The 27495-nt window shown below is 40.8% G+C and overlaps 1 protein-coding gene across 2 annotated transcripts in view; it reads left to right on the forward strand.

Moving 5' to 3' along the window:
• hibch (3-hydroxyisobutyryl-CoA hydrolase) overlaps positions 1–27495 on the forward strand; it is a 116337-nt gene that overhangs the window by 21494 nt on the left and 67348 nt on the right. For both annotated transcript variants that reach the window (XM_060929014.1, XM_060929015.1), the window contains exon 7: positions 9951–10029. In XM_060929014.1, the coding sequence (XP_060784997.1) occupies positions 9951–10029 (79 nt within the window). The remainder of the gene's footprint in view (positions 1–9950; positions 10030–27495) is intronic.

Raw genomic sequence — 27495 nt, forward strand, 5'->3', positions numbered from 1 at the left:
GGCAGTGGTTTCTGAATGCCTAGGAATTAAAGGACATGAGGGGTTTTTGTTTTTGGGTGTGTGTTGAGTATTTGAGTTGTAAAATTGACCAAAACTCATCTTTATCTTCTACCGGCAATTAATCACAGTACTCAGCGTTTCTTTGGTTGATCCCTCACCCTAAATAGTCTCGACAGGTTATTTAATCAGATATACACTCACTGGCCACTTTATTAGGAGCACCCATGTATCCACCTGCTGTTTTATGCAGTTCTCTAATCAGCCAATCCCTTGAGAGCAGCACAATGCATAAAACCGTGCAGCTACAAATCAAGAGTTTCAGTTAATGTTCACTTCAAACATCAGAATGGGAAAAATTGTGATCTCAAAGTGTGACTTTCACTGTGGCATGGGTGTTGGTTTGAGCCAGATGGACTGGTTTGAGTGTTTCAGAAACTGCTGATCTCCTGGGGTTTTCACACACAACAGTCTCTAGAGTTTACACAGAACGGTGAAAAAAAAAAGCATTGAGTGAGCGACAGTTCTATGGGTGGAAACAAACACCTTGTTGATAAGAGAGGTCAGAGGAAAATGGCCAGATTGGTTCGAGCTGCCAGAAAGGATATAGCAACTCATATAATCACTCTTTACAACTGTAGTGAGCAGAAAAGCATCTCGGCATGCAATGGCAGAAGACCACACTGGGTTCTACTCCTGCAGCCAAGAACAGGGATCTTAGAATCAAGAGCAAGTTCCTATTAAAGTGGCCAGTGAGTGTATAGTACTGTTCTTACTTGTTAATTAAAAAAAAACATCTGCATAAGCCTATGTAAAATTTGATGATTACTTTGTGTTTTGTGCATTTGCTATTTGGTTTGGTTTCACACTGTGAATAATTATAAATGAGCAAAAAAAAAAGTGTAAAGGACTGAAAACTGCCTCGTAAAATGTGTACAGTGACGGGAAAATGTAAAGAACCTTTATTGTGTGTGTGAGAGAGAGAAAGAAAATGAATCACAAAAAATCACCCGAGTACAGAGAACACAGTCGGCGGGAAATAAACTAATGCTAAAAAGACTGAATGAAGTAATTATATTTAACAGTTATTCTATGAAACCAAGTCGTACATGAGCTGATGCTCCTCGTCGGCTATAAGCCATGTACGATGAGATTGAGTGAAATAACTGTGTTCTGTCCACATTCACTGGATTTTGAGAAACGGAGCATTTTTATTTTTTGCAAGTTCCATAAATAAAACTTTGTACAAAACGTCCAACAAAATCATTTCCACTTAGAATGTAAACAAACCGGCAAAATGACAGTCGCAATTTGCGAAAAATGCTATAATAATTCTTGAAAAATAAAGAAAGATATGTTCTTACCATCAAATACTTTTATTCCATGTTTCGTTGCTTTGTATTTTTTGGGGTTTTGTTTTTGAGTAGAGTTTTTATTTCGTCCTCGGTTCAGCAACACGCTCCACCATTTTGTTTTTCTCTACTCATGGTATATGAGCTGCTGTCCTAGTAGTAGATTAGACAGTCAGAGCACACGATTGCTCATATCCAGTGAATGTGGATAGAATAAAAATACATAGCTTAAACAGCTTTCCAAATCACATTCACCATGTTTTTCCCCTTTCTGTTCATCCAACTCTCAACACATTTTTCTGCAGTCGCTTTCTCAGTGCAGTACTAGAGTTCGCTCTGGTCTCAGAGTGTGACTGATGGTCTTTAGGCAGGTACAAACACCTTACAGAGTAGGAGAACACACTGTGGTCTGATTCAAACACAAAACGCTGCATATGTATGCATTTATTTATTGTATATTAGTAAATAAATACATAAAAGGTGCTTTAATATATGCCATTTAATAAATGGCTGGCTTTAAGGATGTTTTATAAATAGTAATGATGCTGTTATTTGTAATATAAAGAGCTGACTGAACACCATTCCAGTGTGGACGGTTTAACGCCCTTCCTTTTACATACCAGCTGCTAAAAAGGGGTAAGGATGAAGGTGCTTTGTTCATGTATCGCTGTTGCAAAATGCGAATCTGCAATGTTACAGGATGTTGAGAATCAGAGCTCTGTGCTGCTCATGCACACCTAGCATCACAGCTTTATAGACTGCCCTTTTTAGACGAGCCCTGTCTCCATGACGGTGTTTTCAGATCTGCAGACAGCTCCCAGATGTGATGGTTTTACAATGAAGTTTACTTTCCACATCAATCTTGTTGATAAGAATCTGTTGCTCTGCTCAGTGGTATTTTCCGTCTGTGATGAGGAAGATGGAGCTGTCCAAGAAAACCTTAAAGTTTTTTTTTTTAAAGTTTTTTCTTTATAACCCGCTGCCAAATATCTCTGAGAATCAGTAAGAGTTTCCGATGGCCCGAGAATAACATTCTGGCAGTGGTGTAACAGGACAGTGCGGATACGAATATGTTACCAAGTTTAGATTATTTGTTTGTTTGTTACTTTGTGTTTCTCGCACTGAAGAGGTCCACGAGACCTTTAAATTCACTTCACGAAGGGTTTCATAATTAATCCATGGAAAGTTAATGGGTTTTTTTTTGAGACTATAGTTTTTTAATCCTTGAAAAATCTTGGAAATTTATAAAAATTTTCTGACATAGAAATATTTTGTATTATTTATAGTAAAGTAAATCTTATATTGTTCAGTTGTTTATATAAAAAAAAATAAAATGTATATGATATGAGAAATTGCAGGACCCAGACTCGGTCTTTCTACGAGTTGTTAGTGAGTTGATTGTGAATTAGCGATGTTGATGAGCTTGGCTTGAATAGGAAGTTGGCTTTGTGTCACTTCTGTCCAACTGTAGAACATTTTTTGTTTCCATTGCATTTAAAATCCATACTTGTCAAGAACAACATGCTGGCAAAGTCGGTTATTTTCACTCGTCTAGCATCATGTGTAGATATTTTTCCCCCCTCCCCTCTCCCCGAGACAGCATTTGCTTCAAGTGATGAACAACTGAGTTTTATGATAAAGATGTTAAATCACTTGTACTGGAGGAAGCTGCTGGAGTTTCTCCTCTTGGTACTGTATTTTCACAACGCAGTTTGCTGTCTGCTCTGCTTTGATCATGAAATCCATCCAGATCACGGTCATTCTGTGACTTCTGTTTATAAGCATGACAAATATCATGCAATATCAGAGTGTTTTATACAAGTAAATGAGCCTGATATTGGGTCAATCCATAATTTTAAGGCACTAAACATCTTTAATAAGGGTGGTTTGATGGGGATGTAAACTTTTGAGCCAGGTAATAAAAAGGAATATCAGACTGTAATGATAAGGGATTCAAAATGAACAGTTTGGTATTCACAAACGGGGGCGCATGGTTTTGCACTCAACGCTACCATAGTGGTCACTTGGCTATAATGTTGATTGAAGTGATAACTCATTTGGTTTTTCCTCCCAGATATTTTACTTTTGATGGCATTTCCCAGATCCACTAACACCTCCGTCATTCCCTTTCCTTCTTGCGTAGTTTCGCAGCCTCAGGTGAGCGAGTGAGTGCAGGGACTGTCATTTCAGAACGGTCAGTCGCTCGTGTTCCCTCTGAAGTGCCATATTCAAGCATCAGTGTTTACACCTTTCAGTCGATTGGAAAATTGATGTTTTTGCCTGCTTCTCAGAAAATTTCCGTCTGCGTCTGGTTGTTGGGGTGCAGATCCAAATGGTCCCTGATGCGATAACATCCCTGAGAAGCCAATAAAACACAGTAGCAGCTGCCAAGTTTGAATAACAGCACTGAGTAGTATGTATTTAAAAAAAAAAAAAAAACAGGCTGTTACTTACTTTAAATGTAGCTGTAAAGGGATAAAAAGTATCATGTTCTTTAATTAGTAAAAATGGTGTTGGCAGAATGCTGTGTTTATTTTTTATTTTTTATTTTATTTTTTAATTTATTTGAGCAACAGAACACTTAAGTACACACACAGCTGGAGTAAAATAATCAACAGTGTAGTGTGATGAAACGGGGTTACTGTCACCCCATCGAGGCTGATTATTTTACTCTAACAGCACAATGCAATGATTCCTTATTTAATGATCAGAGAGGTTTTAAGAGCACAGCTTACTGCGGGATGCCTCTTAAACACACTCCGTACCTACGGGATGCCTACAGGATTATTTCTCCAGGAACTCTATTCAGTGTCTTCTGAATTACAGTGCCTTGAAAAAGTATTCATACCCCTTGAACTTTTTCACATTTTTCCACCTTACAACCACGAACTTAAAAGTTTTTTATTGAGATTTTATGTGATAGACCAACACAGAGTAGCACATAATTGTGAAGTGAAACGAAAATGATAAATGGTCTTCAAATTTTAAACAAATAAAAATCTGAAAAATGTGATGTGCATTAGTATTCAGCCCCCCTGCGTCAATACTTTGTAGAGCCATCTTTTGCTGCAATTACAGCTACAAGTCTTTTGCGGTATGTCTCTACCAGCTTTGCACATCTAGACACTGAAATTTTTGCCCATTCTTCTTTGCAAAATAGCTGAAGCTCAGCCAGATTGGACGGAGAGCGTCTGTGAACAGCAATTTTCAAGTCTTGCCACAGATGCTCAATGGGATTTAGGTCTGGACTTTGACTGGGCCATTCTAATACATGAATATCCTTTGATCTAAACCATTCCATTGTAGCTCTGGCTGTATGTTTAGGGTCATTGTCTTGCTGGAAGGTGAATCTCCTTCCCAGTCTCAAGTCTTTTGCAGCCTCCAACAGGTTTTCTTCCAGGATTGCCCTGTATTTAGCTCCATCCATCTTCCCATCAACTCTGACCAGCTTCCCTGTCCCTGCTGAAGAAAAGCATCCCCATAGCATGATGCTGCCACCACCATGTTTCACAGTGGGGATGGTGTGTGCAGGGTGATGAGCAGTGTTAGTTTTCCGCCACACATAGCGCTTTGCATTTAGGCCAAAAAGTTCAACTTTGGTCTCATCTGACCAAAGCACCTTCTTCCACATGTTTGCTGTGTCCCCTACATGGCTTCTGGCAAACTGCAAACGGGACTTCTTATGCCTGTCTTTCAACAATGGCTTTCTTCTTGCCACTCTTCCAAAAAGGCCAGATTTGTGGAGTGTACAACTTATAGTTGTCCTGTGCACAGATTCTCCCACCTGAGCTGTGGATTTCTGCAGCTCCTCCAGAGTGATCATGGGCCTCTTGGCTGCTTCTCCGACCAGTGCTCTCCTTGCTCGCTCTGTCAGTTTAGGTGGACGGCCATGTCTTGGTAGGTTTGCAGTTGTGCCATACTTTTTCCATTTTTGAATGATGGATTGAACAGTGCTTCTTGAGATGTTCAGAGCTTGGGATTTTTTTTATAACCTCACCCTGCTTTAAACTTCTCCAGAACTTTATCCCTGACCTGTCTGGTGAGTTCTTTGTTCTTCAGTGTTCTCTAACAAACCACTGAGGCCTTCACAGAACAAGTGTATTTATGCTGAGAGTAAATTACACACAGTAGGACTCTATTAACTAATTAGATGACTTCTGAAGGCAATTGATTGCACTGGATTGTATTTAGAGGTATCAGAGTACAGGGGGCTGAATACTAATGCACACCACATTTTTCAGATTTTTATTTGTTTAAAATTTTGAAGACCATTTATCATTTTCGTTTCACTTCACAGTTATGTGCTACTCTGTGTTGGTCTATCACATAAAATCTCAATAAACTTTTAAGTTCATGGTTGTATGGTGGAAAAATGTGAAAAAGTTCAAGGGGTATGAATACTTTTTCAAGGCACTGTGTATTTCTTCACGAAGTTCCACAAGATTTACCAAATTATTTCTCCAGGAGCTACTAATTAATTTATTTTTTATTTTTTCTCTCTATGATCATTACGGGCAGCACAGTGATGTAGTGGTTAGCACTGTCGCCTCACAGCAAGAAGGTCTGGGTTCGAGCCCCGTGGCCGGCGAGGGCCTTTCTGTGCGGAGTTTGCATGTTTTCCTCGTGTCCGCGACCGTGTGGGTTTCCTCCAGGTGCTCCGGTTTCCCCCACAGTCCAAAGACATGCAGGTTAGGTTCACTGGTGACTCTAAATTGACCGTAGGTGTGAATGTGAGTGTGAATGGTTGTCTGTGTCTATGTGTCAGCCCTGTGATGACCTGGCGACTTGTCCAGGGTGTACCCCGCCTTTCGCCCGTAGTCGGCTGGAATAGGCTCCAGCTTGCCTGCGACCCTGTAGAACAGGATAAAGCGGCTAGAGATAATGAGATGAGATGATCATTACAGGATCGACTGAATTCTTTCTACAGAACCTGCTCAATTATTTTTATAGGGCAGCTACAAGATCTATTCAACTATTCCTACAGGATCTAAACACAGTAATTATTTCTACAGGAGCTATGTGGCAGTGTTATTTCTACAGGATCTTCTGAATTATTTTTACAGGATCACTATTAGATCTAAATACCAGTTATTTCTACAGGATTTCTACAGACACTACATTATTTCTACAGCAATTCTACAGGAGCTACATTACTGCATTATTTCTACAGGATTGTAGGAAATTATTTCTATAGGATTGACTGAATTATTTCTACAGGATTGCTACAAGACTGTATTTCCATAATTTCTGTAGCATTTCTACAAGCGCTACATAACTGTATTATTTCTCTAGCATTTCTATAGACGCAACATTAATAAATTATTATACCCCCTGCAAACAAAGTGTGTGTGTGTGTGTGTGTGTGTGTGTGGGGGGGGGGGGGGGGGGGTTATATAGGAATCACCCTGTCCATCCGTGTGTCTTGTAAGCGCAACTCCTCCTAAACAGTTTGATGGATTTTGATGAAACTTTACACAGTTGCAGTATACCACCTGAAGATGTGCATGAAGGAAAATAATCCCAGTCTGATGTTTCAAAGGGGAGATCATTCAACTTATTCCCTTACATATGGCAACATATGATGACTGGCTTGTAAGCGGGGGGTATTCTATAGTGAGTTTACTCACAGTTCTAGTTTATACAGCATTTCTATAGGTGCGGAATCATTTCTACAGGATCGCTACAAGATCTCATTATCTCTAGCCGCTTTATCCTGTTCTACAGGGTCGCAGGCAAGCTGGAGCCTATTCCAGCTGACTACAGGCGAAAGGCGGGGTACACCCTGGACAAGTCGCCAGGTCATCACAGGGCTGACACATAGACACAGACAACCATTCACACTCACATTCACACCTACGGTCAATTTAGAGTCACCAGTTAACCTAACCTGCATGTCTTTGGACTGTGGGGGAAACCGGAGCACCCGGAGGAAACCCACGCGGACACGGGGAGAACATGCAAACTCCGCACAGAAAGGCCATCGCCGGTCACAGGGCTCGAACCCGGACCTTCTTGCTGTGAGGCGACAGCGCTAACCACTACACCACCGTGCCGCCAGCTACAAGATCTAAATACAGTTATTTCTACAGCATTTCTCCAAGTGCTGCATTACTGGGTTATTTCTATAGGAGCTACATGACTGAATTATTTCTCTAGCATTTGTACAGAATCTACTGAATTCTTTCTACAGCAGTTCTACAGGAGCTACATTACTGCATCATTTCTACAGGGTCACTAGAAGATCTAAATACAATTATTTCTGTATTTCTCCAAGCGCTACATAAGTGCATTATTTCTACAGCAATTCTGCAGGAGTTACATTACTGAATTTATTTCTGTACCAAATTATTTCTACAGAATAGTTGCAAGCTCTATCGAGTTATTTTTACTGGATCGCTACAGGATCTACTGAATTATTTCTGTTGGGTTTTATAAGAGAATGCTGTATTTGATATGAAACAGCACATTGTTGATCAGCAGTGTGCTGCTGTTTTGAGGAACCGGTGTGTTCCATCAACGAGACACCATCCTTACTTCATTACTGTGTTTAGAGGAAGAGGACTGGTGTTCTAACTCCCTCTCATACACCGGGCAGACCATTCGTCCTGTGCATTAACGAGGTGACGTGCTGGAACCAGCTGCTTCTTCAACCACAGAGTTCAGCAGAGGGCTTGCGTGGGACTGTGTTTACATGTTTATTCAGGAGTTAACAGACGTTGCGGTGGTGGTTGCATGCCGCATGGTCAGGGAGAGTTTCCGTCTTAATGATGCCACAGAGTGGTAATGGCACAGGGGTGGCTTTTATCCGTCATCTCGCATGTTCAAAACCCACAGTTCATAGCTTATATCTCTGCTGTGTAAGGTTTCTATTTTTGGGCTGCTTGATGGTTTATTGCTGGAGCCAAGAAGCTGCTAACAGGACACCCTGACCTTTCTGCCACACATTAAACAGGCCAGTCAGGAGTCTGCTGTAACCCTACACAAACGACTACGTATGTCTTTATAACCAAACCCACAGCCTGTTATATAGAGTCACGGCCGAGGCTGTACGGTCCTCACTTTTGTGGCTCTCGGACACAAACACCTCGTGACCAGGTTATCCAACATGGTGTCCACATGCTATATTGAGAAGGGGGCATTTATTGCTGAGCAAAACAAGCTTGAATTTGCGTCGCTTTGCTCCGTGTATCTCTTTCCAAGGTGTCCAAATATGGTTTAAGATCTAATAATGAGCTTTTATTGAAACCATTACCATTCATGACTAAAAAGACTTTAGCACATTTGCATCAGCAGCTCCAAAGCTCTGGGCATGGGTGTGGGGCAGCATGGTGGTGTAGTGGTTAGCACTGTCGCCTCACAGCAAGAAGGTTCGAGCCCAGTGGCTGATGGGGGCCTTTGCATGGAGTTTGCATGTTCTCCCTGTGTCTGTGTGGGTTTCCTCCTGGTGCTCCAGTTTCACCCACAGTTCAAAGACGTGGTTAGGTTAACATGGGGCGGCCTTGGGCTGAAGTGCCCTTGAGCAAGGGGTGTGTGTGTGTGTGTGTGTGTTTTTTTCCCACTGATTCAGATGGGTTAAATGCAGAGGATGAATTTCACTGTGTTGCTTGAGTGTGTATGTGACAAATACTGCTTCTTCAAAAAAAAAAGAATGTGCTGCCCAAGTTAATTAGAGATGCTGATAATTTATATGCTTTTAAATATTTATTTAAAACACATTTAGCTTTTCATAACTTATATTTTTCAGAATTTTATATGTATGATATAATATTTTACGGTTTAGCAAAATTTCTGGTTTTTATATTATCTCATCTCATCTCATTATCTCTAGCCGCTTTATCCTTCTACAGGGTCGCAGGCAAGCTGGAGCCTATCCCAGCTGACTACGGGCGAAAGGCGGGGTACACCCTGGACAAGTCGCCAGGTCATCACAGGGCTGACACATAGACACAGACAACCATTCACACTCACATTCACACCTATGGTCAATTTTAGAGTCACCAGTTAACCTAACCTGCATGTCTTTGGACTGTGGGGGAAACCGGAGCACCCGGAGGAAACCCACGCGGACACGGGGAGAACATGCAAACTCCACACAGAAAGGCCCTCGCCGGCCCCGGGGCTCGAACCCAGGACCTTCTTGCTGTGAGGCGACAGCGCTAACCACTACACCACCGTGCCGCCCGGTTTTTATATTATTTTTAGGATATTTCATTTGTTTGTATGCTTTTATTTTATTGATGTACGATATTTTAAGCACATTTGATCATATATGCATGCAAAATGTGCTTTATTATTATTATTATTATTATTATTGGAGCTACATTTTTACCTGTTATCCTTCTTAATGTTAGTGTTGCACTGAGACTGAACCAACAGCAGCAGCATGATTTTGTGCTGCAGAATTCACCCGCAGTCTGAGTTTATGATGATGGCTTAATATTCAGACAGACATTTTCATTGGGATGGTTAATGTTTACATTTTGCTTTTGCTTTCTGTCCTGCACTGCAGCTCTGGTTGTTCTCCGCATCTCTATGTCTGCTTGCTCTGTCAAATTCAAGCTTCTCTTATTGATTCTCTCTCTCTCCCCCCCCTCCCCCCAGGGTGTTGGGCTCTCAGTCCATGGGCACTTTCGTGTGGCCACGGAGAAGACGGTGTTTGCTATGCCAGAGACGGCCATTGGTAAGAGCCACACTGCACAGCGTCTGCTTTCCTTCCTCTAAGACCCCGGGGCATTAATAATGCATTCATACACACAGTGTACACGTTTCACTCACAGCAGTGTGTGTGAGAGATTAAAAACCTCACAGTCTACACACACACACACACACCTCTAGGCTTGAGGGATGCTTGTACACTCGCGTTGTGGCTGTTAAAGAACATTGTCCTACGGTGTTGTTGACATGGAAACAAGAAACATCTTCAGATCCGTGTGACCTCCCTCAAACTTACCTTTTTTTTCCCCCTCAACACACTTCCTTTTCTTCTTCCTGCTCGTCTTTTGCCTGATGTATTTTTGTGTTTCTATTGACCTTGAGCATTACAAATATATAAATATATATATAATAATACTGTAATTATTATGACTACTACTAATACTGCTACTACTGCTGCTAATAATAATAATAATAATCCTCTTCCACATTATACCATCAAAATCATGGCAGTTGAGAATTTATTATAAATGTGAAATGCTCAAATAACACATTTCAATTAAATAATTAATTCAAAAGACATTTAAATCACATTTTCTATAATAATAATATATATTTATTATTAGTTTTTAAAAACTGAATACAACTTGGAATTGTCTTATGATAAGACGTACTTGGTTGGGGTTGTTTCTTTTTCTTGTTGTTATACATGTAACGATATACTATGTGACCATAAATCACGATACAAATGTATTCTGATTTGAATCGATGAAAAAAAGATGAATTATGATCATTATCAGGCTGCATAATCTCTTAGTGTTTCCACACTCTAATTATGTTGTTTAGACTACAGAGGATGCAGTAACGTACAATAGCGGGAATACACGTGACTTCACCAGAAGAGATGGAAGTAACACAGCTCTAATGCTGCAGAATTCCTGGAATCTAAAATGTGAAAGAGCTGCTGTGTGATTTGTGCAAACAGATTTCATGAATTGGGTGAATCGTTACATGCCCTACTTGTGCTCAAAGTAATAGAGTTCTCCTTTCAAGTGTCTGTGTTTGTTTTGCGAGTGTTTCTCTCTCTCTCGCCCCTCCCTTTGTCTGTCTCTCTTCTCTGTCTCTGAGACACATAATGGCTTTTCTGGATGCAGATCAGAGTTCAGTTTTATCTCTGTCCCTAAAATATCTTTTTTTTTTTTTTTTTTGTCTGAGTACTAAATCTTAAAATGTTTTTCTTTTGCTCGTATTTGAATGAAGCTGTTGAAACTTGTACATGAATGCAGAATGTTGAAGCTTTAACATGCACAAATGATACAATGCTCATTATATATGTGCACAATTGCATATCATGCATCAATTTGACAACAGCTAGTTATAACTCGGACCGATTTATTTATTTCGTTTACTGTGATAATGTGCCTCAGGCATCAAAATAATGTTAGTTCATTTAGTTATTTAAAAAATACAATTGGCAAGTTTTGTGGACATAATGTCACAAAGTCAAAACATGCCCAAAATATTTAGTGAGATTTGCTCCACCATTGGGATAAAAGTGTGTGTGTGTGTGTGTGTTAGGAAAAAGCCTCTTTGAAAGCACTTGAAATAAGCTGATGTATAGAGATCTTGCAGTCACGTGACCGGAAAGTACACAACCGCCATCGTGTCGGTCAAAAACACCGCTGAATACTGCTGCACTCGTGTACAGAATGGATCAATTTCAACCAACGGACTACACGGCTCATTTTTCTAATGAACAGATAACTAGATATATGTCTAAAATAAACGATCTACAGATTTGTGACCCTTAAGGCTTTCCGGACGGAGTTTTCACGACCGGATTTTGAACTGCCAGCGGAATACCCGGACGTGTATGATTACCTCATCAACTTTCCCTCGCTGTTCAGTGGTGAAGCACTGCGTGCTTATAAATCTCTGGACAGTTTTCTTTACAAAAATTCAGGATTTGTCAGCGACTCAGATGTGGCATCTTGTAAGCAAGAAAATGATCCTCGCTGGATGGGTAAGTCACTTAAGTATTGAGTATAGCACTGACCAGCCGATTATAGAATAAGGTAATTCCAAATCGTCCGTGTTGTTTACATGGATCTGGCGTTGGAGAGGTAGAGGCTTGGCAGTGGAGATTTGAGTGGCTGTTTTCTGAGCTTAGTCAACAGGCCGGCTCTGCCTGTAGCCTCGCTTTTGCTTCGGCTCCCGGCGCTGCCTCCTTCGCTTTGCTTCTGATAACAATCCATGGAGACCCCGCTGGTCTCGCAATCTGGTCTCGTCCGGAATGTTTGTTTTTTTTCTCGTCCGGAATGTTGTGCATGCGATGGAAATGGCTACAAACTGTCATTTTCTGCTGGAAACCAATGTCCAGTAAGTCCATACGGTTGTAGTGGATCTTGAAGTCCGGTACAGACGAACAGCACGCAAAAATACACACAAAAAACATAAAAATCGTGCACAGGTAGGGAGAGCTTGTAGCCGCAGCCATTGTAGTAGAATTGTATATAGTAGGGTTTTCCAGAAGAAAAGGTAGAAGTAAAAGCAGAAGTAGAAGGCGGAATATGGCGTTTGACCGACACGATGGCGTCTGTCACAATCTGGATCGGCTGTGACGTCACATGCAAGATCTCTATATGTAAAGCTGTAAATTCATGATGAACACTTGTCCATGGTTCTTCAGAGAGAACGAGTCTGAAAGCTCGAAGCTCGTTTAATGTAGCCATTTGTGTGGCTTTAGAAACATACAGGCAGTCTGTATATTTAAATACTGAACATGATCCTTCCATTTCCATTGGAAAAATCCACCCCGAACATAATTCATATCACTAATATTGCATCCACGATCCACACCACCATACTTGATATCTTATTGATCGCTAGTTAAACAAGCCAAGTTTGATTCTTCTCTCCTAATAAACGATTGTAACTGCATCACCAATAAAATTGTCCCGCTCTGACATTGGCGTGGCAGCCATCCCAGTCAGTTTCTTTTGTTTTGCCCATTTCAGAAAACATGAGCTTCTACAAGATGTTCAGATTCGGCTCATCTTTCTATGTCACGAGGGGAGATCATTAGAATAACCCCGCCCCCTCATCTGAGTATGTGAGCATATGTAAATGGCATATGCACATTATAAATATTAGTTGTTGTTATTGTTATTCGTAGTAGTAGTAGTCACTCCACTTCTGGACTGAGAACTGCCTTTTTGAATTAATATTCATGAGGAACATGCTACCTGATTGGCTAGCGGAAGATGGGGGTGGGATGAGCAGTGGCTCATTATCATTTAAAGGAACAGGACCGCCTCAAATCAGCCATTTTGAACAGAACTGTTTAAACAGGATGAGAAGAGAGCTGTGGTATTTTACCCTTGTGGTATTTTGACCAAAGTGTGCCACAAACATTTCATTAAGATGTCAGGGAACTGCGACAACTTGTGGAAAGGGGTATAATACATCACCTCTAAGGGCCCGGTCCCACAACACCCATAACAATACCTATAACTACAACTCTGACTATCCCTCTGCCTGAATTTAGTTCCAGTCTGGAGCGGTCACACCACAACTATAATCCCGACTATAATATCAGTTGGTCCAGCCACTCAGGGAAATAAATGCATGCAACTTAGGAATATTCATGGAATGTTTTTCCAAGTAGTAGCACATTATTCCAGGTCATACTGCACAGCTTAGACTTCAAAACAACCCATACACATACTTAGTCCAGTGGTTGATAAAATACAGCTAGGTCACGGATTACGGTAATATATATATTAAAAAAAAAAAAAGGAACAAAATGCGGAGTGGTTATGGATTTTAATACAATGCATCACGGATGCTAATAATTTACGGATTGGTCACGGATGTTTCAGTATATTACAGATTGGTTACCGATTTTGTACAAATGATGCATCACGGATAAAAAAAAAAAAAAATTAAGAAGTCTAAAACAATTAAATGTTTGGACTGTCAAAGTTCATAATTAAAATATCTTACCTGCATTTAAATGTTCACTTTATTAATTTATTGTTGATATTTCATGAAAAATCACATATCCGTGAATAAAAGATCCGTGTTTTGTTACAGGGTGTTTTAAAAAAAAATGTATATTATTTGAGATGTACCCAGAAACTACATAGTCTAGGCAGATGAAACTGAACAGGCTTAATGTTGAGCAATATAAGATTTATTCCTCAAAATTTGAATGAGAAATTCAAAGGTATGTGGATTCGATGAATGATTTCACCAGTTTTCAATATGCACGCTGCCTGAGACATGGTACATGTCAAGTCAGTAGTCGAGCTCCTGCCAAACACGCTGCAGCATGTCTTTGGTTACAGTCTTTTCTAGTAACAGTGCATTTTTAGAGAATTCTCTCATAAATGCATGCTGCACAGGCTTGTTCAACTGTGTTCAAGCGTACTCTAACACACAAAACACCTTTTCCTTTCCAGTGAATCGCATTTCTATACCTAAAAAGATGAGATAAAAACATTAAACATTAAATTTTGACCTGTTTCCACACATGCTGTTAAAATTTGAGGTCAATTGGCAAAGTTATTAGATTTGTGAAATATCAAAATTTTTTGAAACACCCTGTATTTTTTATTTTCCGTGAATCTGTATTCTGTGACTTCATGATGCAACAAGGATGGACAAAGATACCCAGGGAAAATAGCACATGTTCAGACAATGTCACATGTAAACAATTATCTGATTGGTCAAATGTTTTATCAGATTTGGTCCAGGCCTGGAAAAATTGCTCCAGGAGCAATCTCACCGATGCCAATAAACCCAGGCCTGGGCTATAGGTATTGTTGTCGGATGGGTATGACCACCAGCCACACAAACTGAAGGGGACTGATTTTATTTCTAGTTATAGTTGTAGTTATAGTTACTGGGATTGTGGAACTGGGCCTTAAGACCCAGTAGAGCCCAATAGGGAAGGTTTAGGATCTGGTGATGTTTGTTGGACACTGGGGGGGAATATAAACACTGGTGCTTGAAAGTTTGTGAACCCTTTAAAATTTTCTATATTTCTGCATAAATATGACCTGAAACATCAGATTTTCACTCAAGTCTTAAAAGTAGATAAAGAGAACCCAGTTAAACAAATTAGACCAAAATATTATACTTGGTCATTTATTTATTGAGGAAAATGATTCAGTATTACATATCTGTGAGTGGCAAAAGTATGTGAACCTCTAAGATTAGCAGTTAAGTTGAAGGTGAAATTAGAGTCAAATGTTTTCAATCAATGGGATGACAATCAGGTGTGAGTGGGCACCCTGTTTTATTTAAAGAACAGGGATCTATCAAAGTCTGATCTTCACAACACATGTTTGTGGAAGTGTATCATGGCACGAACAAAGGAGATTTCTGAGGACCTCAGAAAAAGCGTTGTTGATGCTCATCAGGCTGGAAAAGGTTACAAAACCATCTCTAAAGAGTTTGGACTCCATCAATCCACAGTCAGACAGATTGTGTACAAATGGAGGAAATTCAAGACTGTTATTACCCTCCCCAGGAGTGGTCGACCAACAAAGATCACTCCAAGAGCAAGGCGTGTCGCAAAGGACCCCACTTCTAAGCAACTGAAGGCCTCTCTCACACTGGCTAATATTAATGTTCATGAGTCCACCATCAGGAGAACACTGAACAACAATGGTGCGCATGGCAGGGTTGCAAGGAGAAAGCCACTGCTCTCCAAAAAGAACATTGCTGTGCATCTGCAGTTTGCTAAATATCATGTGGACAAGCCAGAGGGCTACTGGAAAAATGTTTTGTGGATGGATGAGACCAAAATAGAAATTTTTGGTTTAAATGAGAAAGGTGTTGTTTGGAGAAAGGAAAACGCTGCATTCCAGCATAAGAACCTTATCCCATGTGTGAAACATGGTGGTGGTAGTATCATGGTTTGGGCCTGTTTTGCTGCCTCTGGGCCAGGATGACTTGCCATCATTGATGGAACAATGAATTCTGAATTATACCAGTGAATTCTAAAGGAAAACATCAGGACATCTGTCCATGGACTGAATCTCAAGAGAAGGTGGGTCATGCAGTAAGGCAACGACCCTAAGCACACAAGTCGTTCTACCAAAGAAAGGTTAAAGAAGAATAAAGTTAATGTTTTGGAATGGCCAAGTCAAAGTCCTGACCTTAATCCAATCGAAATGTTGTGGAAGGACCTGAAGCGAGCAGTTCATGTGAGGAAACCAACATCCCAGAGTTGAAGCTGTTCTGTACGGAGGAAAGGGCTAAAATTCCTCCAAGCCAGTGTGCAGGACTGATCAACAGTTACCGGAAACGTTTAGTTGCAGTTATTGCTGCACAAGGGGGTCACACCAGATACTGAAAGCAAAGGTTCACATACTTTTGCCACTCACAGATATGTAATATTGGATCATTTTCCTCAATAAATAAATGACCAAGTATAATATTTTTGTCTCATTTGTTTAACTGGGTTCTCTTTATCTACTTTTAAGACTTGTGTGAAAATCTGATGATGTTTGTAGGTCATCTTTATGCAGAAATACAGAAAATTCTAAAGGGTTCACAAACTTTCAAGCACCACTGTAAAACCCTCACTGCTCTTTTATATACGTTGATGATTTACATTCTTCCCAAAGAATACTGTTTCTTACTGTTTCTGTTTTGGCTTTACAAACCTCCTGAATGTGTTCATACTTTATTAAATGTTTGCAACCACCTGTTCCAGAATAATTGAAATGTGACTTCACGATGCAACAAGGATGTACAAAGATACCTGGGGAAAATAGCCGGATATCTTTGTACAATTGAAGTGTGGAAGAATGACTTCCTCCACATGTTTATCTGTTTCATGTGGAGGAAGTCATTTTTGTCATTACCCACTTCAGGCCAGTAAAAACAGTGAAGTCCATGCATACTGTTGGAATCCCATTTAAACTTCAGAGTTCTCTGGTGTGTCAGTGTCTCTCCAATATTAATGCTTCAGTCCATTAATTTCGTTGATGTCTCAGTGGCCTGTTCTCTATTTTGTGGATCTTGAAATGTTAGTCTTCATGTTTGGAGTTACTGTAATAATGTCCTAAGACCAGTGTCACTGAGACTAAGTACTTCTCAGGTTTGAATTCTGATGGTTCTTCAGCCATCTGTCCAAGTGAGCAGAACTGACCGTGCTGTCTGGGTGGGAGGAATGATGTTACTCTTTCCGCTGTCAGGAAGAGGGACACTAGGCAGTCGTGGGCAGCTCTGGGCTCAGGTTTGCGGAAGATGGAATATCAATTTCCTTGAGGGTAACATGGCTTTGGAAGATGTCTGGAAAGATGTGGTGGGTGGAGTTGTGTGTTTTTGAGGAAGCATGTGTGAGTCTTTCTATTCCTGGTGGATATATGTTAGAGAAAGTGTGTGGGGGAATGGGCAAGTTTCCAAATTGGGAGAAATAAGGTTAAATTGGTAGTGACCTATGGTACCTTTACCTTGTAGAGCGATATATATGAGTGATTCCACGCTTATGGGTACTGAAATGGGGACATGAACTTATTTTTAAAAATTCACCTAAAACCATTTCTTTTTTTACCATCAGGACACAAAACATGTAATCTTTAATGAATGATATGTTAAAAGATAACTTTAATTTTCTGAGATGTAATAAAAACATATTTATATGCCAAAGTCAGAACGTAACAGAAGTGTTGTGGACATATATATTCTCAATTTTAACAATGTAGAATTACTTTTTGAAACATAGGAAGGTGATGTTTTAGCAAATATAATTAATAAACATGTGTAGTAGAATAAACATACACATTCTTTCAATAAGATTAACATGGTATATAGCTAGATTGTAATTAATTTGTAACAGACGTGAGATGGACAATCGTAACAGAAGTAATGTAACAGACATCATTTTGGAACTCATAGGCTTGACTTTGGCATATAAATATGTTTTTATTACATCTCAGAAAATTAAAGTTATCTTTTAACATATCGTTCATTAAAGATTACATGTTTTGTGACCTGATGGTAAAAAAAGAAATGGTTTTAGGTGAATTTTTAAAAATTTCATGTCCCCATTTCAGTACCCATAAGCGTGGAATCACTCATATATATATATATATATATATATATATATATATATATATATATATATATATATATTGTGTGTGTGTGTGTGTATATATATATATATGTGTATATGTGTTTGTGTGTATACATACATACACACATGCACACACTACCATGCAAAGGCAAACTGCAGTATCTGTATATTGTGTCGGTGGCAAGACAATCCAATAGCATCACCTATTCACTATTGGATCATCTTTTGCCACCGACACAATATGCAGATGCTACAGTTTGCCTTTGCATGGCAGCACTGCAACCCCGATAGAACAAACTCTTACTACAAACTTTCGCATATAACGAACTTATGTCCCCGCCTTGAGTGACAGTGAGTCAGTTTCTTCAAAAAAACATCACCGAGCCTTGCGCTCCTCTTCCCCCTAGAGATAAACAATAAGCGATCGAGTCCACAGTCAAGTTAACAACACGTGTTAACCCCATAAAACAAAGACCTAACGAGCCTTGCTTTGGTGCCAATCACTAACAATTATCGAGAACAGTGATCATTGACTTTAAAAAAAAAAAAAAATCCCTTCAAAGGACGTCATTTTACAAGCTAAAAGCAGTTTTACCAGAGTCTTTATAAGCATTGTTGTCATGGCTACACGTAAACGTAAGATACTCTCTGCCAAAGACAAACTTCGTATCATGGACCGTCTAAAGTGTAGTGAGAAAGCAACAAATTTGTCTAAATATGAAAGTGAGTTAAGTGTAAATATAAATTAAATACAGTTGGTCTTGTTTTATATAAGAATGTTTGGTGCAACGAGTGTGTCCATTTCAGTATTACATACAGTACTTTTCGGGATAATGGATGTGGAATCCATGTGGAAACATGGAGTTTGCTATAACAGAGTTGCAGTGTAATTTATGAGGAACCATTCATCCCTACAGTGCAACTATAGGCAAAAATTTGCATTGGACAATTTCATATGTTTAAGTATTCTTTGTGTTAGCTGAAATTGTAGTATTAGGTATAACACAGGCTATGATTCATATGGTTCCCTCTAAATAAAACTGATGCAGGGTTCCCACTGGCACTCGTCACGCTTGTCATTGAAGAACATAATCCATCAGTGACGAAGAGAAAATTACTAGCAGTCATCACAGTGATGAATGTATTTGTCATCTTTATCATTATCATAAGTCATCTTTTATAGAAATCTCTCCATTTGCCAAAGTCAAACCCCAGTGAGGAGATGGCAGGAAGCCAGAGTGTAAAGAATGAGTACTACACACAATGACCAAATGAGTTCCAAGCTTTTGACCAATCGTAACGCATCTCAGTTGGCCTGGTGTGGTGGTGTAATTATCTCTGTGTGAACCAAACAATGGTGCAGTCGAAGCTTGTGAAGTTTTTGGGCGGTCTTCTTCAAGCACTGAAGATGATTTAAGGGCTGAAACAGCCACAGGGGAGCCACACTCAGAGTCCCTACTGTCCTCGAGCACACCGGACGGTGTCAGTAATATAGGGGGAGTTGGTAACACACACTCAGAGCCCCTACTGTCCCCGAGCATATCACAGTGTCAATAATATAGGGGTTGGTTAAAAAAACGCCAACGTGAAAATGCTGTCAGCTGGCAAATGACTGAAGGGAGTTATGTTTCGGGCAGCATGGCATATTGAGTTCCTGTGGCTAATGCATGATGAAAACTGCAGTTTCATTCTGTGTTCGGCTTCTAAATCAACAGGATATTCGAATTCCTTCACTGTTGGTTGGTCCAAGATTCTTCTTGACTCTGTTCGCTCAAGTTTTGTGTTGAAGTAAAGGGAGTCCCAATACTCCTTTGTTCTCGTGGGTGCTATAGAGCTCCGGGACCATGCCCAGTCCTTTGCTCAATGTAAATTTATCATTTTATGCACATTTGATCAGTATGCCAAAATTCATGAGTTTTCAAGCATGACAAGTGCCTCAAAAATGTTTTCCCGCAGAGAAATAATAATAGTAATAATAATAATAATAAATATAGCCGCCAGCGGTGATAAAGGGCCCTCGCACTTGAGGCCAAGCCTCTCTGCTTGAGTAGCAGTGGCCAGGACTGATGTGTGTACCAAATTTCATGAGTCAGAGTTTTTCGGCAATGGAATCATTACTGTCCAGGTCGAAATGGTGGCGCTACACGAGAGGCTCACTTTGGGCATGGGGATATCAGAACCCTGATGTCCTATAACCTGTAAAGTTTGTGCTCCATCAGAAAATGCATGGTGAATTTATGACATACTTCCTGTTTGCATGGCGAAACATACAAATTTATTGATTCACCATTTCAACATCATACAATTTGCAACATCATACAATACGATATGCAAATCCTGTCACAAGTCAGTTGGCTAAAACAATGTGCATTTCAGTTTTGTTCATCTCAGGGCACCCGCACACCTACCAGTTTTGACACAGATAGGTGAAACTATATACCGGGCAGAAGTCTCATGCCCCTTTTCCACCAAATCAGTTCCAGGGCTGGTTCGGGGCCAGTGCTTAGTTTGGAACCGGGTTTTCTGTTTCCACTGACAAAGAACTGGCTCTGGGGCCAGAAAAAACGGTTCCAGGCTAGCACCAGCTCTTTGCTGGGCTAGAGGAAAGAACCGCTTACGTCAGCGGGTGAGCAGAGTTGTTAAGACCAACAACAATAGCAAGACCGCGAAAGGTAGCCATTTTTAAATAAGCGACGAGATATCATGGATGCAGTAAAGCAGCAGTCATCCATTATTGTTGTTGTTGCTGCTGCTTCTTCTTCTTCTCCGTGTTGTTGTTGCTTTGATGTTCGCACCAAGGTTTATGCAAATGCAGCGACGTAACTGGCGTATACAGTGGCGTAATGACGTGGCTCCCCTTAGCACCCCGAGCTATGGAAAAGCAAACTGGTTCTCAGCTGGCTCGCAAGTTGAACGAGTTGTGAATCAGCACCAGCACTGGCCCCGAACCAGCCCTGGAACTGATTTGGTGGAAAAGGGGTATCAGTGACATGTGGGGGTGCTGTGGAGTCCCCTGGAAACATTCGGGGTCAAGCCTCTATCCCTGAGTAGCGGTGGCCAGGACTGATGTGAGTACCAAATTTCATGGGTCAAAGTTTTTAGGCAATGGAATCATTACTGTCCAGATTCAAATGGTGGCGCTATACCAGACTGTCAAATTAGGCATGTGGATATCATCAGAACCATCGTATCCTATAACCTGTGAATTTTTAGCCATATCAGGCAATGTACAGTAAATTTATGACACGCTCCCTGTTTGTGTGGCATAACAAATGTATTGGTTTGCCATTTCAACATCTTGCAAGATATTGCAAATCCTTTCGCAATTTAAAATCCGCAACATCTTGACATGACTGATACTAAATATGGCATGAATCCAACAAACCGCCAAGGAAGAGTACATCAAAATGTAACACGTGTTTTGGCAGTGGAGTCATTACCGTCCATGTCCAAATGGTGGCGCTATACCAGAGGGTGTCTTTGGGCATGTGGATATCTTCAGAACCATGATATCCTATAACCTGTGAAGTTTGAGCCATATCAGGCAATGCATGGTGAATTTATGACTCACTTCCTGTTTGCGTGGCATAACGTATAAATTTATTGGTTTGCCATTTCAACATCTTGCGACATATCGCAAATCTCTTCACAATTTAACATCTTGAAATACTTTTGTTTGTCTCTGGGCACTCCACACACCTACCAAATTTGACACAGATCGGTGAAATGATATACTGGACAGGAGTCTCAATGAGATCTGGGGGCGCTATGGAGTCCCCCGGACACACCTGGAGGTCAAGCCCCTATCTCTGAGTAGCGGTGTGCATGACTGACGTGTCTACCAAATTTCATGAGTTTTCGAATATTTCCAAGGTGTCAAATCTGTATTTTTGAACTAGGTGGTCCTATGGAGTTATTGAAGCCCACCTAGACTGATTTACCATATCAACTCAAATTATATCAGAGGACAAATATATATGCAAAGTTTCATGAGTTTTTAGCCATCGTAAGCCCCTCAAAACAGCGCGGGAAAATTTCAAAATCCCACGTTCCATCCAGCTTGGCTAACTTCCTGTTGGGCGGAGTCAAATACAACCAAGTGAACTTTGTCCTGTATCACATGAGTATTGATCACACCAAATCCTGTGCCAATCTGAGCAACTTCATCTCAAGCTGACGCTAAAAAAGATTTATTTGAGCTTGATGGTGCACAGACTGCCCAAAATCAAGTCCAGCACAGGCTGGAGTGGAGCCCAAATTTTATATGTAAGCTGTATCTGTACAGATATTTGAATTGTGCCAGTTTGGTTGGTATAAACCTGTATTAAGTCCAGTTTGATAAGTTGGTAACGAAGGAAAAAATACACACCATGTTAAGAAAAAGTGAAGAATACTTCTTTGACTTGATTTTTCGAGGAAAAAAGTAGAGAATATTTTTCAGAACCCAAGGGGAACATTGCTGTTTTGCACTAAAGAGTAAGACATTGTTTCGTTTCATTTCATGTCATTGTGTGCTGAACTACAAAAAAAACAATTATTGGATTCTTGTTTACTACTGAAGCCGTGTCTCCAGTACAGATACGATGATACAATCTGGTGTCCTGTGTTGGGAGACCAAACTCAGCATGTGGCTCTCAGTTTGAAGTGAATACGAGCAACAGTGGTGCTTGAAAGTTTGTGAACCCTTTAGAATTTTCTATATTTCTGCATAAATATGGCCTGAAACATCATTAGATTTTCACACAAGTCCTAAAAGTAGGTAAAGAGAATTAAACAAATGAGACAAAAATATTATGCTTGGTCATTTATTCATTGAGGAAAATGATCCAATATTACATGTCTGTGAGTGGCAAAAGTATGTGAACCTCTAGGATTAGCAGTTAATTTGAAGGTAAAATTAGAGTCAAGTGTTTTCAATCAATGGGATGACAATCAGGTGTGAGTGGGCACCCTGTTTTATTTAAAGAACAGGATCTATCAAAGTCTGATCTTCACAACACGTTTGTGGAAGTGTATCATGGCACGAACAAAGGAGATTTCTGAGGACCTCAGAAAAAGCGTTGTTGATGCTCATCAGGCTGGAAAAGGTTACAAAACCATCTCTAAAGAGTTTGGACTCCACTAATCCACAGTCAGACAGATTGTGTACAAATGGAGGAAATTCAAAACCATTGTTACCCTCGGTTGACCAACAAAGGTCACTCCAAGAGCAAGGCGTGTAATAGTCGGCAAGGTCACAAAGGACCCCAGGGTAACTTTTAAGCAACTGAAGGCCTCTCTCACATTGGCTAAAGTTAATGTTCATGAGTCCACCAATCAGGAGAACACTGAACAACAATGGTGTGCATGGCAGGGTTGCAAGGAGAAAGCCACTGCTCTCCAAAAAGAACATTGCTGCTTGTCTGCAGTTTGCTAAAGATCATGTGGACAAGCCAGAAAGCTATTGGAAAAATGTTTTGTGGACAGATGAGACCAAAATAGAAATTTTTGGTTTAAATGAGAAGCGTTATGTTTGGAGAAAGGAAAACACTGCATTCCAGCATAAGAATCTTATCCCAGCTGTGAAACATGGTGGTGGTAGTATCATGGTTTGGGCCTGTTTTGCTGCCTCTGGGCCAGGATGACTTACCATCATTGATGGAACAATGAATTCTGAATTATACCAGTGAATTCTAAAGGAAAACATCAGGACATCTGTCCATGGACTGAATCTCAAGAGAAGGTGGGTCATGCAGTAAGGCAATGACCCGAAGCGCATAAGTCGTTCTACCAAAGAATGGTTAAAGAAGAATAAAGTTCATGTTTTGGAATGGCCAAGTCAAAGTCCTGACCTTAATCCAATCGAAATGTTGTGGAAGGACCTGAAGCGAACAGTTCATGTGAGGAAACCCACCAACATCCCAGAGTTGAAGCTGTTCTGTACGGAGGAATGGACTAAAATTCCTCCATGCCGATGTGCAGGACTAATCAACAGTTACCGGAAAGGTTTAGTTGCAGTTATTGCTGCACAAGGGGCTCACACCAGATACTGAAAGCAAAGGTTGACATACTTTTGCTACTCACAGATATGTAATATTGGATCATTTTCCTCAATAAATAAATGACCAAGTATAATATTTTTTGTCTCAGTTATTTAACTGGGTTCTCTTTATCTACTTTTAGGACTTGTGTGAAAATCTGATGATGTTTTAGGTCATATTTATGCAGAAATATAGAAAATTCTAAAGAGTTCACAACCTTTCAAGCACCACTGTATTTTAGGCCACATTCACAATAACCTTTTGGTATTTGTCTCAAAAAACATGCTTATATGCTTGGTTGGTACATAGTTGGCATGTTTGTAGGTAGAGATTTTTATCATGAGGTGAAAAATACTGTGTGTGGAGAGTCTTGTGTGTGGAGAGTTGAGGCTGTGAGTTGCACTTGTAGTTATTTAGCACTGGCTAGCTTGGAGTTAGCCAGTGTTCCCAAAAACAGACGCAAGTTACTGAAGTGTGTCTGTAATGATCTGCTATTGTTCAGTTATTGGTGAACTTTCATAATGAAGCGACAAAGTTAAATTTTTATGCTAGTGCAAACTGTCGAACGCATCATTCCCATTGAATGCTGAAAAGTCCACATAAACGAAGGTTTCGTGTCACCTCTCAATTATGTAGATTGATTGGCTGTTTTAACTCGACATTCTGTTCACATCATGTTCCCTTTTTCTCTCTCTCTCTCACTCACTCACACACACACACACACACACACACACACACACCCGCACCCCTCCTTACTGATGGTGCTGTTTACCTCTCAGGCTAGCTTTATGTGGAAAATGTCCAAGGGTGTTGCTCTGCTGTCAGCACACTTTGGAAGCGTAGCACGCTAAAAACAGATCATAGGTATCACCACATTCATTCTGTCCATGGAAGGAATGCATGCCTTCCACTCCACAGCAAATAAAACTGACCTCCTAAGAGTGCACAAGGCCTTGCTCTCACCCCTTGCGTGTTTTCATTCCATGACTTGTTAACTGGTGTCAGTTACAGAGAACACTCGCTATTCGCGTCTTCCAGCTGCTTGGCCTCTGGAGCTGCACTGAGCAGACATGCTTCAGGATGGCGGTTTATTTATTTCTGTGTGGCGTGAAACAGTGTTCTGTGTTTAATAAAGATGTTTGTGATGTGTTTTCTCACGTTTAAGAGATTCATAAAGGATGTCATGAGCAACAAGTTAGGTATCCACTCTGATCTTTTTGTGCCTTTGGCATGGCATAATATGCTAATTACTTCAAGGAAAACATTTACACTTGCACTTAGTATAGTGTGTCTGTCCTTTATCTCTACGTACTTTCATGCTCCTGTTGTATTGTGCAGATGTCTGCACTGATGGTCAGATTTGATCTGAAGATTATCATCATGATGTATGATCAAATAAAGTTCAGTAATCCAATAGGATTTACACTCGTATGCTGAGTGGCTCAAGGGATTGGACTGTCAAGTTTTGGGAAATGACTCAGGCTTGAACTCGGGATGTGATTGTGATTCCCTGAACTCAGGGGACGCCTTGGCCTAATGGTTAGAGAAGCAGCTTTGGGACCAAAAGGTTGCTGGTTTGATTCCCTGGACCAGCAGGAATGGCTGAAGTGCCCTTGAGCAAGGTACCCAAGTCCCAGCTGCTCGCCAGGCTGCTCTGGGTATGTTGTATGTCGCTCTGGATAGGAGCATTTGCCAAATGCCTGTAATGTAATAATTTTAAAGAATTGGAACTTTGGACTTGTCTGTTATGACTTGGAGGGTAGCATTGTGGCCCAGGGTGTAGCATCACGTCTCTACCTGTTTATCTCACCACTTGGTACTTTGGGTTTGTCTCTTATGGTTTGGGACTTGACTCAGGACTTGTCAAATTGTGCTTTGACTTGGGACTTGACATTCAAGACTCTGGACTTGGATCTTATGGCTTGTGACTCAAATCTAGATTTATCCACCATAACTTCCATCATGGATTTGACTTGGGACTTGTCTGTAAAAATGTGGGAACTGACTCTGGGGTTGTCGGTCATGACTTGTGACTTGACTCGGGACTTGTCATTCAGGACTCTGGACTTGTATCTCATAGCTGGTGACTCAAATCTAGATTTATCCACCATGACTTCCAGCGTGGGATTTGATTCGGGACTTGATGATCGAGACTTGGAATTTGACTCGGGACTTGATGATCGAGACTTGGAATTTGACTCGGGACTTGATGATCGAGACTTGGGATTTGTATGTTAAAGGAACAGTCCACCGTACTTCCATAATGAAATATGCTCTTATCTGAATTGAGACGAGCTGCTCCGTACCTCTCCGAGCTTTGCGCGACCTCCCAGTCAGTCAGACGCAGTCAGACGCGCTGTCACTCCTGTTAGCAATGTAGCTAGGCTCAGCATGGCCAATGGTATTTTTTGGGGCTGTAGTTAGATGCGACCAAACTCTTCCGCGTTTTTCCTGTTTACATAGGTTTATACAGTATGACCAGTGATATGAAACAAGTCAAATCAAATCAAGTTTATTTGTACAGCGCTTTTAACAATAAACATTGTCGCAAAGCAGCTTTACAGAATTTGAACGACTTAAAACATGAGCTAATTTTATCCCTAATCTATCCCCAATGAGCAAGCCTGTGGCGACGGTGGCAAGGAAAAACTCCCTCAGACGACATGAGGAAGAAACCTCGAGAGGAACCAGACTCAAAAGGGAACCCATCCTCATTTGGGCAACAACAGACAGCCTGACTATAATATTAACAGTTTTAACAGGTATAACCCTCAACTGTCCTCATGGGGCCGTCCTTCACAGGAGTGGGGCGATAAAACTCCGACCAGACACAGGGCACCAGGATGGATCAAGCAGGTCCGAGGGGCAGAAGAGGCCAGCATCTCAATCCCAGGATCAACATGTAACTCAGGGGGACAGATGGGGGGGGGGGGGGGGGAAGAGAGAGAGAGAGAGAGAGAAAGAAAACACGTTGTTAGGTATGCCCTAAAAATGACAAGTATTAAATCTGTGTGGTAGGCTCGCAGAGACGAGAGTCTTTACATCAGGCATGACGCACAATGGCATGTTAATATGGTAAAAAATATATCATGACCTGCTCTGGCTGGATGCTTGATTGGGTGATGGTAGCACACTCCTCAGCAATGATGAGATGCAGATGGGACCCTTAGGCCTGGCCAAGACAATTCAGTTACATTTCACCGGGTCTGGGACATGCGACAGAATGTCTGACGGCCGATTCCCTGCAGGCTACGATAGCCAGTCGAGGTCCCCACCGTCTCCACCAAAAGATTTCCTGTTGACTCCATGTAACTCAGAGGGACAGATTTGGGGTGGGGGGGGGGGAGAGAAAGAAAACACAGGTGGTTAGGTATGCCCAATG

This window comes from Neoarius graeffei, chromosome 9 (assembly GCF_027579695.1).
Source record: "Neoarius graeffei isolate fNeoGra1 chromosome 9, fNeoGra1.pri, whole genome shotgun sequence".
Taxonomy (NCBI): Eukaryota; Metazoa; Chordata; class Actinopteri; order Siluriformes; family Ariidae; genus Neoarius; species Neoarius graeffei.